The sequence below is a fragment of the Lepidochelys kempii genome, chromosome 3, assembly GCF_965140265.1.
Source record: "Lepidochelys kempii isolate rLepKem1 chromosome 3, rLepKem1.hap2, whole genome shotgun sequence".
In the NCBI taxonomy this organism is placed as follows: domain Eukaryota; kingdom Metazoa; phylum Chordata; order Testudines; family Cheloniidae; genus Lepidochelys; species Lepidochelys kempii.
In genome coordinates this window covers 205,156,749-205,170,803 of record NC_133258.1, presented here as the reverse complement: position 1 = coordinate 205,170,803, position 14,055 = coordinate 205,156,749, and the positions used below count along the sequence as shown (strand labels likewise).

The 14,055-nt window shown below is 42.7% G+C and overlaps 2 protein-coding genes across 3 annotated transcripts in view; one reads left to right on the top strand and one right to left on the bottom strand.

The window, feature by feature from the left end:
• CRNKL1 (crooked neck pre-mRNA splicing factor 1) overlaps positions 1-6,621 on the top strand; it is a 28,361-nt gene extending 21,740 nt beyond the window's left edge. The window contains exons 13-14 of the mRNA XM_073339786.1: positions 1,459-1,707; positions 2,128-6,621. Coding sequence (XP_073195887.1) covers positions 1,459-1,707; positions 2,128-2,295 — 417 coding nt within the window. The 3' untranslated portion in view covers positions 2,296-6,621. The remainder of the gene's footprint in view (positions 1-1,458; positions 1,708-2,127) is intronic.
• Positions 4,412-13,843, bottom strand: NAA20 (N-alpha-acetyltransferase 20, NatB catalytic subunit). Of its 2 annotated transcripts, XM_073339787.1 has the most exons (6): positions 13,728-13,841; positions 13,062-13,086; positions 9,839-9,929; positions 8,142-8,277; positions 6,669-6,814; positions 4,412-4,961 (listed from the first exon to the last, which is right to left on the bottom strand). In XM_073339787.1, the coding sequence occupies exons 1-6, from the start codon at positions 13,778-13,780 to the stop codon at positions 4,876-4,878; spliced, it is 537 nt and encodes a 178-aa protein (XP_073195888.1). In that variant the 5' UTR covers positions 13,781-13,841; the 3' UTR covers positions 4,412-4,875. The 2 variants fall into 2 exon arrangements, with proteins under 2 accessions (XP_073195888.1, XP_073195889.1); XM_073339788.1 differs by lacking the exon at positions 6,669-6,814 and having other exon boundaries at positions 13,728-13,843.
• Positions 13,844-14,055: the final 212 nt, after the last annotated feature.

The following is a 14,055-nucleotide window of genomic DNA, read 5'->3' as shown; positions in this document are numbered from 1 at the left end:
AACCCTATTACAGTCTTGGCCTTCACAACATCCTCCTGCAAGGAATTCCAGATTGACTGTGTGTTGTGTGAAAAAATATTTCCTTTTGTTTGTTTTAAACCTGCTGTGTATTATTTTCATTTGGTGGCCCCTAGTTCTTGTGTTATGAGGAGGAGTAAATAACACTTCCTTATTTACTTTCTCCACACCAGTCATGATTTTATAGACCTCTACCATATCCCCCCTTAGTCATCTCTTTTCCAAGATGAAAAGTCCCAGTCTTATTAATCTCTCCTCATACGGCAGCCGTTCCATACCCCTAATCATTTTTGTTGCCCTTTTCTGAACCTTTTCCAAGTCCAATATATCTTTTTTGAGATGTGGCAACCACCTCTGCACACAGTATTCAGGATGCGGGCGTACCATGGATTTATACAGAGGCAATATATTTTGTCTTATTATTTATCCCTTTCTTAATGATTCCCAACATTTTATGTGCCAGAGTCAGAATCCTACATTGGGGAAGGAATCTCAGTTAATTTTAAAATGCCATACCACTGAAGTAGCTATCAACATTATTCTGTGGGGACTTTCGTGACTCAGGGCATTGGAAATAAGTAAGGGAAAAGGTTAGTATTGTGAAATGACTCGTTTAGAGATAAGAGATGTCTTTATAGCTTTCTATTTAAAAAAAGGATCACACTGCAGAAGCCCTGGGTTACCAGGACTTAGAGGTAGCACTGCTTCTTTTGCCAGGTTTCCTAGGCTTCCCACATTTGAATGATTATCTTGACAACCCCACAATGGCTATATAATTAATTTTAAAAAAGAAAAAACTAAATCAGTTCTGCAGAAGCTCATCTGTTCTTCTGAGCAGCCATGGCCTCTTTTTTAACTGCTCAAAAAATTGCAGATGCTGTGACAAATGACCAGCCTTAGCAATGTGATTTAGATCTATAATTTGACTAAATTCAGCCAGGTTTATTATGACCAAAAATAATTGCCACCAACTAAGTGGCTTACAGAAAATGAATTGGGAGTGTTAATCCAGTTTCTTATGGTCAGGCTACAAAAACTGGCAGAAAATTGAGTAGAAAGCCCAAAGATGGAGTGAACCAAAACACTAGTCTCACCCCTCTTATAATTATGTGGAGTCTCTAAGATAGGATTTGGTACAAGATTTCTGCAAAGATGACCTTCAGCCTTGTTGAAATCACTTCCCTCTTTAAAAAAAAAAAAAAAAAAACAACCATTGACAATGGTACTCTGCTGTAAAATCAGAATATTCTTCAGTACTAAAATGGGGCCTTAACCAAATCTTACTCTGACATGAGTTTTGTCTAGCTGGTTGTTTACAAAGCTTGAAAAAGTGCTGAAACTAACAAATGGTTTCCAGCTTGGCCACATCCTCCTGGTTTTTATTTTAATGACGTTTTCACAGTGAAATTTCCATTAGATTTTGCTCTGCTTTTCCCCTAGGTATGGATCAGTTTTGCTCAGTTTGAACTTTCTGCAGGAAAAGAGGAGAGCTTGATAAGATGCAGACAGGTATATGAAGAGGCTAATAAAACAATGCGAAACTGCGAAGAGAAGGAGGAGAGACTCATGCTTCTGGAATCCTGGAGAAACTTTGAAGAGGAGTTTGGAACAGATTGTAATAGAGAGAGAGTAGATAAACTTATGCCAGACAAAGTCAAGAAGAGAAGAAAATTAAAGGCTGAAGATGGGGTAAGAGTAAAGGGTGGGAAAATAAAATGCCACCTACAATCACAGAAAGTTGTTTGTGTACAATACATTATAATAATACATCTATGAGACTAAACTTAATGTAGTTGAACTATATGCATGGTGTTATTTCTGAGAATAAAGCTAAGGAAGTATATTCAAATCTCTGTTCTGTATGCATTCTCCCTTTTAGTTACATGTAAGAGAAGCAGCAACATTAATGGGCAGTGGACTCCATGCCCCACTGATTCTTTAGTTTTAGCAGTCATTTAATGAATGAAGACTAAAAACCTCAGTTCTGATTTAGTCCTTATTGCCATGCTTGTTAGAGAGGAGTATTCGGAGTACTCCAGCAACTTACTGTGAAAGCATGCGTTCAGACTAAATACTAACTAACCTGGGGCTTGTACTTTTCTTTTCTAGTCCGACGCTGGCTGGGAGGAATACTATGATTATATCTTTCCAGAAGATGCTGCCAACCAGCCCAACCTCAAACTGCTTGCTATGGCTAAACTTTGGAAGAAACAGCAACAAGAAAATGAGGCTGAAGAGATGGCTCCAGACAATGACATTGATGAGAGTGAATCCTAACGCTGCATTTCTCCGCCGCCGCCTCCCCTCTGTGCATTTGATTTTTGTACAATATTTCATCTGTGATTGACTGAATAAATGTATTTGAGTAACTTTTTAATACTGCTAAGTTGTTAGAAAAGCTCCAAGCAGGTGACCTCTTTCCTAGGAGACTAAGGATGAACCTCGTTTAACACTTTCTAAATTCTCCCTAAATTCCTTTTCACATTCGCTAATCCCAGTAGCTGGAAATGGAACACATACAGTCCAGCTGTTTTCTAAGCCTTCTGAAAGGGGGCTTAAAACCCTTTCATTATATGCCAGTGTGCAGATATTTAACTCACTGAAAAAAATTAACATTTGCCCACCCTCTCTCTAAAGCTAAAGGTAAATTTGAGTTTAATATTCCATTCAGCTAGAAGTTCCCAGGGAGGTATTGGACTGGGGCCATGTCTACACCATGGGGGTAAGTCAACCTAATTTACACAACTCATGAATAACTTAGCTGGAGTCGACGTAGCTTAGGTTGACTTACTGCAGTGTCTACGCTACGCTAGGTGGATGGGAGACATTCTCCCATCGACTTACATTATGCTTCTCGTTCCAGTGGAGTACCAGAGAGCAATCTGTGGTCGATTTAGAGGGTCTTTACTGGACCTGCTAAATTGACCCCCCGTGCATTGATTGCCACAGACATGTCCTGGGACTCAAAAGCTGGATTCTATTCCCAACTGTTGCTTTGTAGGCCTGCGGGAAAGTCATTTCACCTCTCTGTAAAACAGGGGTGATACCTTCAGATGGAAACTGTTAAGCTAGCTTATGTCAAATGCATCACATTATATTCTAAAAATTGGCTTTTTAAAACTTCTCTGCCTCACTCTTTGCCTTAACAAAGACAAAGCTCTTGGACATCTTTGTAGATTTTAACTATATACTACATTATCTTCTAATATAAGACTTTAATATGCAACAGTAGGCTGCAGGACGCCTGGAGCTCCGCATGTTAAAACACACCTGATTCTGTTCTCTTCCAACAGTTTGATCTTCTCTACAGTTAACACTAGCAGTGAATGAACGTCACTTCTTTTGAACTGTTACATACAATGTAACGCCCAAAGCGACCAATATGTTTTGTAACTCTTGTAGGGGCAACTTGGAGGGGAGTTGAGGAGTTACTGACCCTTCTGTGCCTCAAGAAGCCAATCTCCCCTTTGTTCCCTACTTCTGAGGAAAGAGGCTTATTTCAATGATCAGACTAAATTCCATGTATTACTCAAATCTTTCTGTGGAAAAAGTCTGGGAACACGACTTAGCTATTCCTGCTCACTTCTTATTCCCGCCTCTCACTAAACAGAGCAAAGCACAGCTACATAGTATGGGAATCCTCATCTTAGAACAAATCACGCCTGCAGCACACCAGCCAAAAACACTTTGTGAGGTTCATATGATTAAGATCTTAGCCTAGGCCTGCATCTGCCTCCCGCTTCAGCAACAGAAACTGCCAAACACATATTGCCCTACTGCTCTGCTTTCCACTAGCTTCCTATGGCATGCAAGCCTTTGGACCTAGCTAAAATTACCTGAGGAATCCCAACTGATCATGACTATCCACAGCAAGCTGTATTCTGATGGAACCACAGACCTGTTAACCACATGAGGGAGATGTTCTAGAGCTTTCAACTGAAACTCAGTCCCTGAAAACATTACAGCACCCACACAAAGCTTCTGTCAGTTGTTTAACTTTCCATCAATTACAAATCTGCAAGGAGGAACTGTTAAAAGTACTGCTCCGCCGCTGAGCACAGTATTAAAATAACAACTAGACTGTAGCCTGAAGTTTTCGTTTTTGAGTAAAGGACTTGCTACTCTAGCTTGGTAACAAATGGCGCCACCTTTTCTGATCTCAGGACTTCTACAGGCCAAGAGAATCTGTTTTCTGTAAAGAGCGAATACATTGCTGACTTACCTCCAATAATACTGTACAGTACACACACAGAACTGAATTGGCCTAATCAATAACTTATGCACAATATCCCACTTTCTGCCAAAGCTGATTTTTAAATGAGAAAACTAATTAAGGAAGGCTACAACAAAACATGTGAACATGACATAAAATAGTGTGAGAGAAAGCCATGGATCAACTTTACACAAACCAGTATCACACTGAATTTGTATTTTATTATGCACTTCATCTTTTTCATATCTACCCTTAGAGCTTCAACTGTTAGAACAAAAAAGAACATTTGCAGCTGTGATTCTCAGGCCCAGTAAGAGGAAGTAGTGATATTTTCCATCACTGAGTTTTAATATGTGGTATAAAACATGATGGTGGAATGTTTAAACTTGTCTGCTTTTTTATAAACAACAAGGGGAAATCAAAATATAAACAATTAACTGTACACTTCCTACTGTTTCTTTTGGGGCTTTATGAAAAGTAAAAACTGAGCCTAAACTCCTTTTTTTAAGACTGTGCCTTCTTCCTCCTCATCTATCCGAGATCTTTTCTGTTACCTTAAAAAAAAAAACATTTGATGTTCTTTGCGCTCTAAATTGTCCATAAACATTATTTTTGGTAAATTGCCTGAGAACCACAGCTTAGAGTTATTCAATGTCTTCAGGTCTCACAGGATGAGGTAATGGTATAATTGATTTCTTCTCTGAATCTCTGGAAAGCGCTTTCCTCATATCTGTTGACAAACACAAATGTTACTACTACAAGACAGACAACATTAAACAAGCCCATGTTAAGTGAATGTTCTTGTAGATTAGAATAAAAAAGCTAATCTTTTATGAGAAATTCCAATACTATAAGACTGCTACAAAAAAAATACAATTAGATGCAAAAATATTAGCTTTAATGCAATATTAAAGTCAAAATAGTAAACACTGGATGTAAGGTTGCTCCAAGAATGTGAGCCGCCACCTCCTTTGTATTTTACGGTATACTTTAATAAAATCATTACCTATATTTACATGTAACAAAGCAGGAACAAAAACAACATGTGCAAAGCAGCCAAGTAAAACTTCTGGGAGCAAACAAAGATAATATTCAAACTGAGTGCTTGCATCACTATACTTGAGCTATCATCAATGTGGGTTTTTGTTTTTTAATAGAAAAGAATATCCAGGGCTCCATTGCCTGAGGAACCGACAAGCATCAGCAGCAGAATACATCATTAACAGATGCGTTCACAGAACCGTTCCAAGGCACACATTTATCGTTGCCTGACTTTAAACATTCACAATTTTAAGATCAGGGTGTCTGCGAAAAGCAAGGCTTCAAAGGGTTACCAGCATCTGCTATTGAAAGGCCAAACAAAATATGAATGGCTGGCTTAGCCCCCACCCCCCGAATAGAACTAGTAAAAAGCCCAGCCCTCTCCATTCCCAGCTGGAAAGGAGCTGGTTCCCAGGTTCAGGGCTTTCATATCAGCCCCTGGCTACTGGGTGTTTGAAAGTTGGGAGTGTCAGGTGCTCTCCTGTCCCAACTTCTTTTGGGTCCTCTTCCCCTGTGAATTGCTATTCCTCACATCTGTTGCTCATTACAGCTTTCCCAAGCAGCAGCAGAGTGAAATTAACACAAGTTCTGGTCAGCTTCAGCAGCTGTCCACATGTTTCTGAACAGTAACCCTAAAAAGGACAGGGATCATGTCAATATCATGCTTCAGCTGCTTGGAAAAGCTGTAAGTGGCATTAGCAGTGCTCAGACAGCATGTGTCTGTAGTCTCAGGAAGACAGCACCGCATTCATTTACATTTGGAAGGTTATCTTCACAACCACTTGACACAACAAGTTCACATTCTGCAGAAACTGAAGACTAAGGACTCATCCTGAACCAGGGAAAGCGTTCTGCTTGTCACTGATGATTAAGTGAATGGATTTTTCAATCCCCGCAGAAATACTCAACCAATTTTGCTGCTGTTTATAAAATAAATTCACTTTTGCGGTGAGGCAAAGCGTCGATAATTTCAGCCCAAGATGAATTTGCTAGATAAAGTTCTGTGCATATGAAAAGAGAGATTAGAACAGGAACTTTAACCATCGTTATAGAAGGCATTGCTTGTACTTGTTATAATGGCAAAATCGTTTTGGTAGTTTAAACAAGTTATCTATTGGAATAAAGGAGTAAGTATCAATTAATAATGAGGACCATTCAAAACAGAAGTATTGTTGATACAATAAATACCACAAAGTATAACTTGTTGAAAATCAAATTCTGTAACTGAAGTGTAATTTCAAGTCCGATTTGTTCTTTAAAGAGCTATCCAAAGGTATATATGTGTGTACTTGATAAGCAACTGTCTGAGTTTTCTTTACTTTTTTGAAAATAAAGCTAACAACCCTGGAGCTTTCCACGTATGTGGTGATTTGCTTTTACGGAACCAAGTACTTACCATAGGCATCTTCGTCAGGCTCCCCATTGCTAGCTGAGTAGTACTCTAGTACTGTCCTGTAGACACTGTAGCCCAGTTGCTTGTACATATTTACTGCAACCTGATTCGACACTCTTACAAAGAGATCCACAAAAAACCCACCCTTTCTTTGTGAAGGGAAAAAAAAAAAACAATGAGGAAGAGCAAAAGAATACATTTCATAATATGATGAATCTACTGCCAATAATCAAAGAGAAGAGAAACAAATTCTTTCAAAGATTCTGCACAGAATACATCCTATTCAGTGATGATAAAAGGTGTGTTTTTTATTTATATTACAGGCAGATGTATTTTTCTGAGGTACAACTGAGGAGTCTAGCCACACGAACAATCTCAGGCTTTCACACAATGCACAACTCTGCAGAGTTGAGTTGTGTACAAGTGACCAAAGAAACACCGGGTGAGTTATTTGATATATTTTGCACTCCAGAAGGAGAGAGGGAGCAGATTTTTTTATCCATTCATTTAAAGACCTACATAAATAACTTTCCCTGCTAGCCTCATCTCTCAAACAAGAAAGGGGAGAGTCCTGTACACTAGAAATGAGCCTTAGTCATCCATGTAATTATTTTCTGTATTTCTACTGCCGACTGCAGCTCTGCAAAAAAATGTAGTTTTACCTTTCCCCTTGCATTATGTATATTTATCCTAGACAGTGGTTATCTGATCTATCGCTAAGCTGTGTCGTGATCATTTTGTAGAGATTTTAAGCGAAAGATCACACTATCTGCTCTTAAAAAAAGACTCCAGTGTTTTCAGATCACATCAGCGGGAAACAATCTCATTCCCAATACACACACAAAACAAAACTGTGAGCAGTAAACTCAGCAGCCTCACAGATTTCATCTGTTTCTCTACTTCTCTCATACAGTCAGCTTTTTGAGGCAGGGACAGTTCCCACCCTGTCTGCACACTGCACACAGTGTTGTGAGCACCACAGGAAAAAGAGTTGACTCTTTGTGAAGGGAATCTTCTCTCTGCCCCAGACAAGAAATTTTTACAGGGACCTGGAGTTTCTTCCCTCTCATCCCCACAAATAGGCTTTCACAACAGCTAAGAGAAAAGGAGTACTTGTGGCACCTTAGAGACTAACCAATTTATTTGAGCATAAGCTTTCGTGAGCTACAGCTCACTTCATCAGATGCATGCATCCGATGAAGTGAGCTGTAGCTCACGAAAGCTTATGCTCAAATAAATTGGTTAGTCTCTAAGGTGCCACAAGTACTCCTTTTCTTTTTGCGAATACAGACTAACACGGCTGCCACTCAGAAACAACAGCTAAGGAATGTCTTAATATTTGCCAGCTATCATTTAAACCTCGCGCTTTGTAACCACTGGGAATTATAATCAGAACATCACATGTTCAGTGGGCAAGCAAGGTCAGTTTTCTGGGACACAAGAAAAAGTTACTTAGAATTTGTACATGGTGCTCACCTTTCTGAAATTTCCTCCAGTAACTCCATCAACTTAGCGGCCAAACCCAGCCGGCGGAACTCGGGCGCAACAGAGAGAGCAGTGACATGCCCATGCCACTCCTCCCTGGCCACGGAGCCTTCAGCTTTACCCATTACTGCAAATGGAAGGAGCACTTAACTAGCACGCTGGAATTAACGTACCCCATCCCCACAGCGACGTCCCCGCAAAGGAAAGCCCAGATTTATTTCAAACTGCTTTCTAAGCCAAAATGTTTTAGTGATCCTGTGAAGACTGCAGTAGTGGTGTTTCACAATGATGGAATGAAATGGTTTTACTACAGTTAACTGCACAAGCCTCATTTGGACGGTACAGGGGACAGGCAACGTAAAAAAAACAAAAAAAACAATCACATTTCCATTGGAAAATTGTGTACTTCTGACTGTTACTAGTAACCCTAATCACCAAGGCCCTGGTCCTTCACATAGTCTGTGGGTAGAGCTCCTCGCAAGATCAGGTCGTTAGAACACTAGAACTGAAAGAGATTAGAAAAATTGGGAAAACTGCTTTCCTGTAATTCTGCTCCTCTCCAGACACTATCCTGCAAGACTCTCATGCTTGACTTTCAGCTAAGCTTATTGCTTCTGTCTTTGAAGCATAAATTTCAAGGGATACATTTTATGGTAAGACTTTGATAAGTGTTCAATCAGTCCTCTGGACTGTTATAGTCAAGGGACAGTAGTTGGAAGCCCAAAGACCCCCTGAAGCGGAGACTAGCCAGTCATGTCCCTGGCCAATATTGCTGCTGTTAGGGGACAAAAACCTTTAGAGCATGGGGAATTTTGCCAGTCTGACACCAGAAAGCCAAGACCCCAGGAGAGTGAATTCTGCACAGATGGGGTCATTAGAGAAAAATGTGTCTCTCTGGTTTTTTCAATGTCTTTACTTAATGTGATTGACAGCACTTTGTGCCTGACCAGCTTTGCTTTACGAAGGGTCATTTCTGCTTCCTGTCTCATGCACTACCATAATGACACCACTCACTCTCACTGCTATGTAAGGAACTGAATAAAGTGAAGCAGAAGCAGGTGGGCATGTATACAGGAAAAGGGAGGGGCGGAAGAGGCAGGCTTGAGCATGTTAGGTAGTGTTGCTCTCAGACCCTCCCACAAGCCTCTTATAAATGCAGTAGGGGAGCAGAAAAACAGTTTTAAGGAACTAACCAAAAAAACCCCAACCCTTTCTATTAGGAGGGCACTCTGAGAAATCTGAATGTGCTGAAATTAGTTAATTTAAAAAAATAAATCCAGTTGACTGTGTCCTGTTAAAGGCAAGAGTGTGAACAAAAGGATAACATTTCCCCTCACATGCAAGCAGAAGGATGGTAGGCCAAGGTCCAGTGCAATGACAAAGGCCCTGATATTGCAAAGACTTACACAAATGAAACATTAAGCATGTGTCTTGCTAGAGCTCAGCATTAGTCCTGCGTCACTGCCACACAAGGACCAACACCACAAAACATAACTGCATAATTTATGAAATGCCCTTCAACATCTCTGAGGTGGTGTTAGCAGTAAATGCTCCAGTTTGGTGTGAATATTAAAAAACAGGAAGTGAACTGAAATCTGATTTATAGCCCCTAAGTATTAAAATGCAATAGAATCTTAAATGGTTAAAAATTATAAGCTGTCACACTAAGTGTACAATACTCCACTTACTGTAACCCATTAGCTCTCCACCTGGTGCTTCTGCAACAATAAAATACTCTGGCCAGTGAGCCAGATACTGTAGGTAAAAAGGTATCCCATACTACAGAGTTCTTGTTAAGAAGTATACAGCTAATTGACAATACTACTTTCTTCAGTACACAATGCTGGACTGAATATGGCTTGCCACAGAACAGCACTGAAATGGCATGCACTGAACAGCACGTGCTGTCTGTTGAGAGTCTTAGCTCCATCGGTTGCATTTATACCTTCCTTTTATCAGTATATTGGATGGCCAGCTTTCTACTCAGACAAAGTAGATTCCTATGTCTGGGTCTCCCACCCAGATTTTAAGAGAAGATTTTAAGAGAAGAGTAGGGATAAGCCAGGAAATAGTCTACGTGAGAGCAACATAAAACAAAATGGTTTTAAATATGTTAGGAGAAATTAAAGGTTAGGCTGGCTTGCAGGAGGGAAATGTAAGGCTCTGAGGAATGCCTACATATTATTCGCAAAAAGAAAAGGAGTACTTGTGGCACCTTAGAGACTAACCAATTTATTTGAGCATGAGCTTTCGTGAGCTACAGCTCACTTCATCGGATGCAGCATACCGTGGAAACTGCAGCAGACTTTATATATACACAGAGAATATGAAACAATACCTCTTCCCACCCCACTGTCCTGCTGGTAATAGCTTATCTAAAGTGATCATCAGGTGGGCCATTTCCAGCACAAATCCAGGTTTTCTCACCCTCCACCCCCCCACACAAATTCACTCTCCTGCTGGTGATAGCCCATCCAAAGTGACAACTCTTTACACAATGTGCATGATAAACAAGTTGGGCTATTTCCTGCACAAATCCAGGTTTTCTCACATCCCCCCCACCCCCATACACACACAAACTCACTCTCCTGCTGGTAATAGCTCATCCAAACTGACCACTCTCCAAGTTTAAATCCAAGTTAAACCAGAACATCTGGGGGGCGGGGGGGGGGGGTAGGAAAAAACAAGAGGAAACAGGCTACCTTGCATAATGACTTAGCCACTCCCAGTCCCTATTTAAGCCTAAAGTAATAGTATCCAATTTGCAAATGAATTCCAATTCAGCAGTTTCTCGCTGGAGTCTGGATTTGAAGTTTTTTTGTTGTAATATCGCAACTTTCATGTCTGTAATCGCGTGACCAGAGAGATTGAAGTGTTCTCCGACTGGTTTTTGAATGTTATAATTCTTGATGTCTGATTTGTGTCCATTTATTCTTTTACGTAGAGACTGTCCAGTTTGACCAATGTACATGGCAGAGGGGCATTGCTGGCACATGATGGCATATATCACATTGGTGGATGTGCAGGTGAACGAGCCTCTGATAGTGTGGCTGATGTTATTAGGCCCTGTGATGGTGTCCCCTGAATAGATATGTGGACACAGTTGGCAACGGGCTTTGTTGCAAGGATAAGTTCCTGGGTTAGTGGTTCTGTTGTGTGGTATGTGGTTGTTGGTGAGTATTTGCTTCAGGTTGCGGGGCTGTCTGTAGGCAAGGACTGGCCTGTCTCCCAAGATTTGTGAGAGTGCTGGGTCATCCTTTAGGATAGGTTGTAGATCCTTAATAATGTGTTGGAGGGGTTTTAGTTGGGGGCCTAAGGTGACGGCTAGTGGCGTTCTGTTATTTTCTTTGTTAGGCCTGTCCTGTAGTAGGTAACTTCTGGGAACTCTTCTGGCTCTATCAATCTGTTTCTTTACTTCTGCAGGTGGGTATTGTAGTTGTAAGAAAGCTTGACAGAGATCTTGTAGGTGTTTGTCTCTGTCTGAGGGGTTGGAGCAAATGCGGTTGTATCGCAGAGCTTGGCTGTAGACGATGGATCGTGTGGTGTGGTCAGGGTGAAAGCTGGAGGCATGCAGGTAGGAATAGCGGTCAGTAGGTTTCCGGTATAGGGTGGTGTTTATGTGACCATCGCTTCTTAGCACCATAGTGTCCAGGAAGTGGATCTCTTGTGTGGACTGGTCCAGGCTGAGGTTGATGGTGGGATGGAAATTGTTGAAATCATGGTGGAATTCCTCAAGGGCTTCTTTTCCATGGGTCCAGATGATGAAGATGTCATCAATATAGCGCAAGTAGAGTAGGGGCTTTAGGGGACGAGAGCTGAGGAAGCGTTGTTCTAAGTCAGCCATAAAAATGTTGGCATACTGTGGGGCCATGCGGGTACCCATAGCAGTGCTGCTGATCTGAAGGTATACATTGTCCCCAAATGTAAAATAGTTATGGGTAAGGACAAAGTCACAAACTTCAGCCACCAGGTTAGCCGTGACATTATCGGGGATAGTGTTCTTGACGGCTTGTAGTCCATCTTTGTGTGGAATGTTGGTGTAGAGGGCTTCTACATCCATAGTGGCCAGGATGGTGTTATCAGGAAGATCACCGATGGATTGTAGTTTCCTCAGGAAGTCAGTGGTGTCTCGAAGGTAGCTGGGAGTGCTGGTAGCGTAGGGCCTGACATCTTCATCATCTGGACCCATGGAAAAGAAGCCCTTGAGGAATTCCACCATGATTTCAACAATTTCCATCCCACCACCAACCTCAGCCTGGTCCAGTCCACACAAGAGATCCACTTCCTGGATGAGCTATTACCAGCAGGAGAGTGAGTTTGTGTGTGTATGGGGGTGGGGGGGATGTGAGAAAACCTGGATTTGTGCAGGAAATAGCCCAACTTGTTTATCATGCACACTGTGTAAAGAGTTGTCACTTTGGATGGGCTATCACCAGCAGGAGAGTGAATTTGTGTGGGGGGGTGGAGGGTGAGAAAACCTGGATTTGTGCTGGAAATGGCCCACCTGATGATCACTTTAGATAAGCTATTACCAGCAGGACAGTGGGGTGGGAAGAGGTATTATTTCATATTCTCTGTGTATATATAAAGTCTGCTGCAGTTTCCACGGTATGCATCCGATGAAGTGAGCTGTAGCTCACGAAAGCTTATGCTCAAATAAATTGGTTAGTTGCTAAGGTGCCACAAGTACTCCTTTTCTTTTTGCAAATACAGACTAATACCGCTGTTACTCTGAAACTTACATATTATTGTAAATTAATTTACCTAATTTGGATAAATTTAGTAAAGACCATATTACAGTTTTGGGTACATTAGATGTGTGTAGTAATAAGAACTACAATAATGGGAAGAAACAAAGCTGCTGATACCAACATTGTATGTACAGTAAAATGAAAACCTTAATAAGGATACAGTCTCTGTAAGTGGATCCAAATTACTGTAAAAAAGTAAAAACAGATTAAACTTTAAAAAGGTTTACAAAATATATTTCTCGTGGAATATTTACCTGGTTAGGTTTTACTTCCAAACAACACACTTCCAAGAGAAAAGGCGGACTTGTGGCACCTTAGAGACGAACCCATTTGTTTGAGCCTGAGCTTTCCTGAGCTACAGCCCACTTCATCCGATGCAGTGAGCTGTAGCTCAGGAAAGCTGATGCTCAAATAAATGGGTTCGTCTCTAAGGTGCCACAAGTCCTCCTGCTCTTTTTTCTTCTGTGGACTGTCCCTTCTCGTACAGGCCAGCGTCCGCCAGGCTCACTCCGGGAGCCAGCTCATAAAGGGACATGTCAGCGGCTCACTCTCTGTTCTGCAGACAGATTTCCCACGGCGGCTGGGAAACCCACCTCGGGCGGCGGCGGGGGCTCTGCCGGGACCGAGCGGCTCGGCACGGAGCCGGGGGGAGGCGGCAGGCCCAGAACCGCGAGTGCGCTGCCGCGGGTGAGGGGGGGCCGGGCCCGGCGGAGTCCCACCGGGCAGGGGCAGCTCCCATCCCCCCCTCTACCAACACCGAACCCGCTCCCGCGCCGGACCAAGCCCCCCTCCCCCCGAGCGCGCGGCCGGGGCGGGAGCCGCTCACATGTTGTTGAAACGGAAGAGGTCGTCGCAGGTGAAGGCCCGGAGCGAGGTCATGGTACCGCCCCGCCCGGCCAGGCGCCGACCCGGAACTGCTGCCTCTGACCCCGCCCGGGCGGGCGGGCTCACTTCCGTCCTCCTGGGGTTGCTTAGCAACACCCTGTGCCTGCGAGCCGCTGAGAAGCCGGCGCCCCATTGGCCGAGATAGACCCCGCCCCCCTCTGAAATTTCGGCGCCTGGGGCCGCGCGCGCGCGGGGTAGGGGGCCGCGCGCGCGCGGGGTAGGGGGCCGCGCGCGCGCGGGGTAGGGGGCCGCGCGCGCGCGGGGTAGGG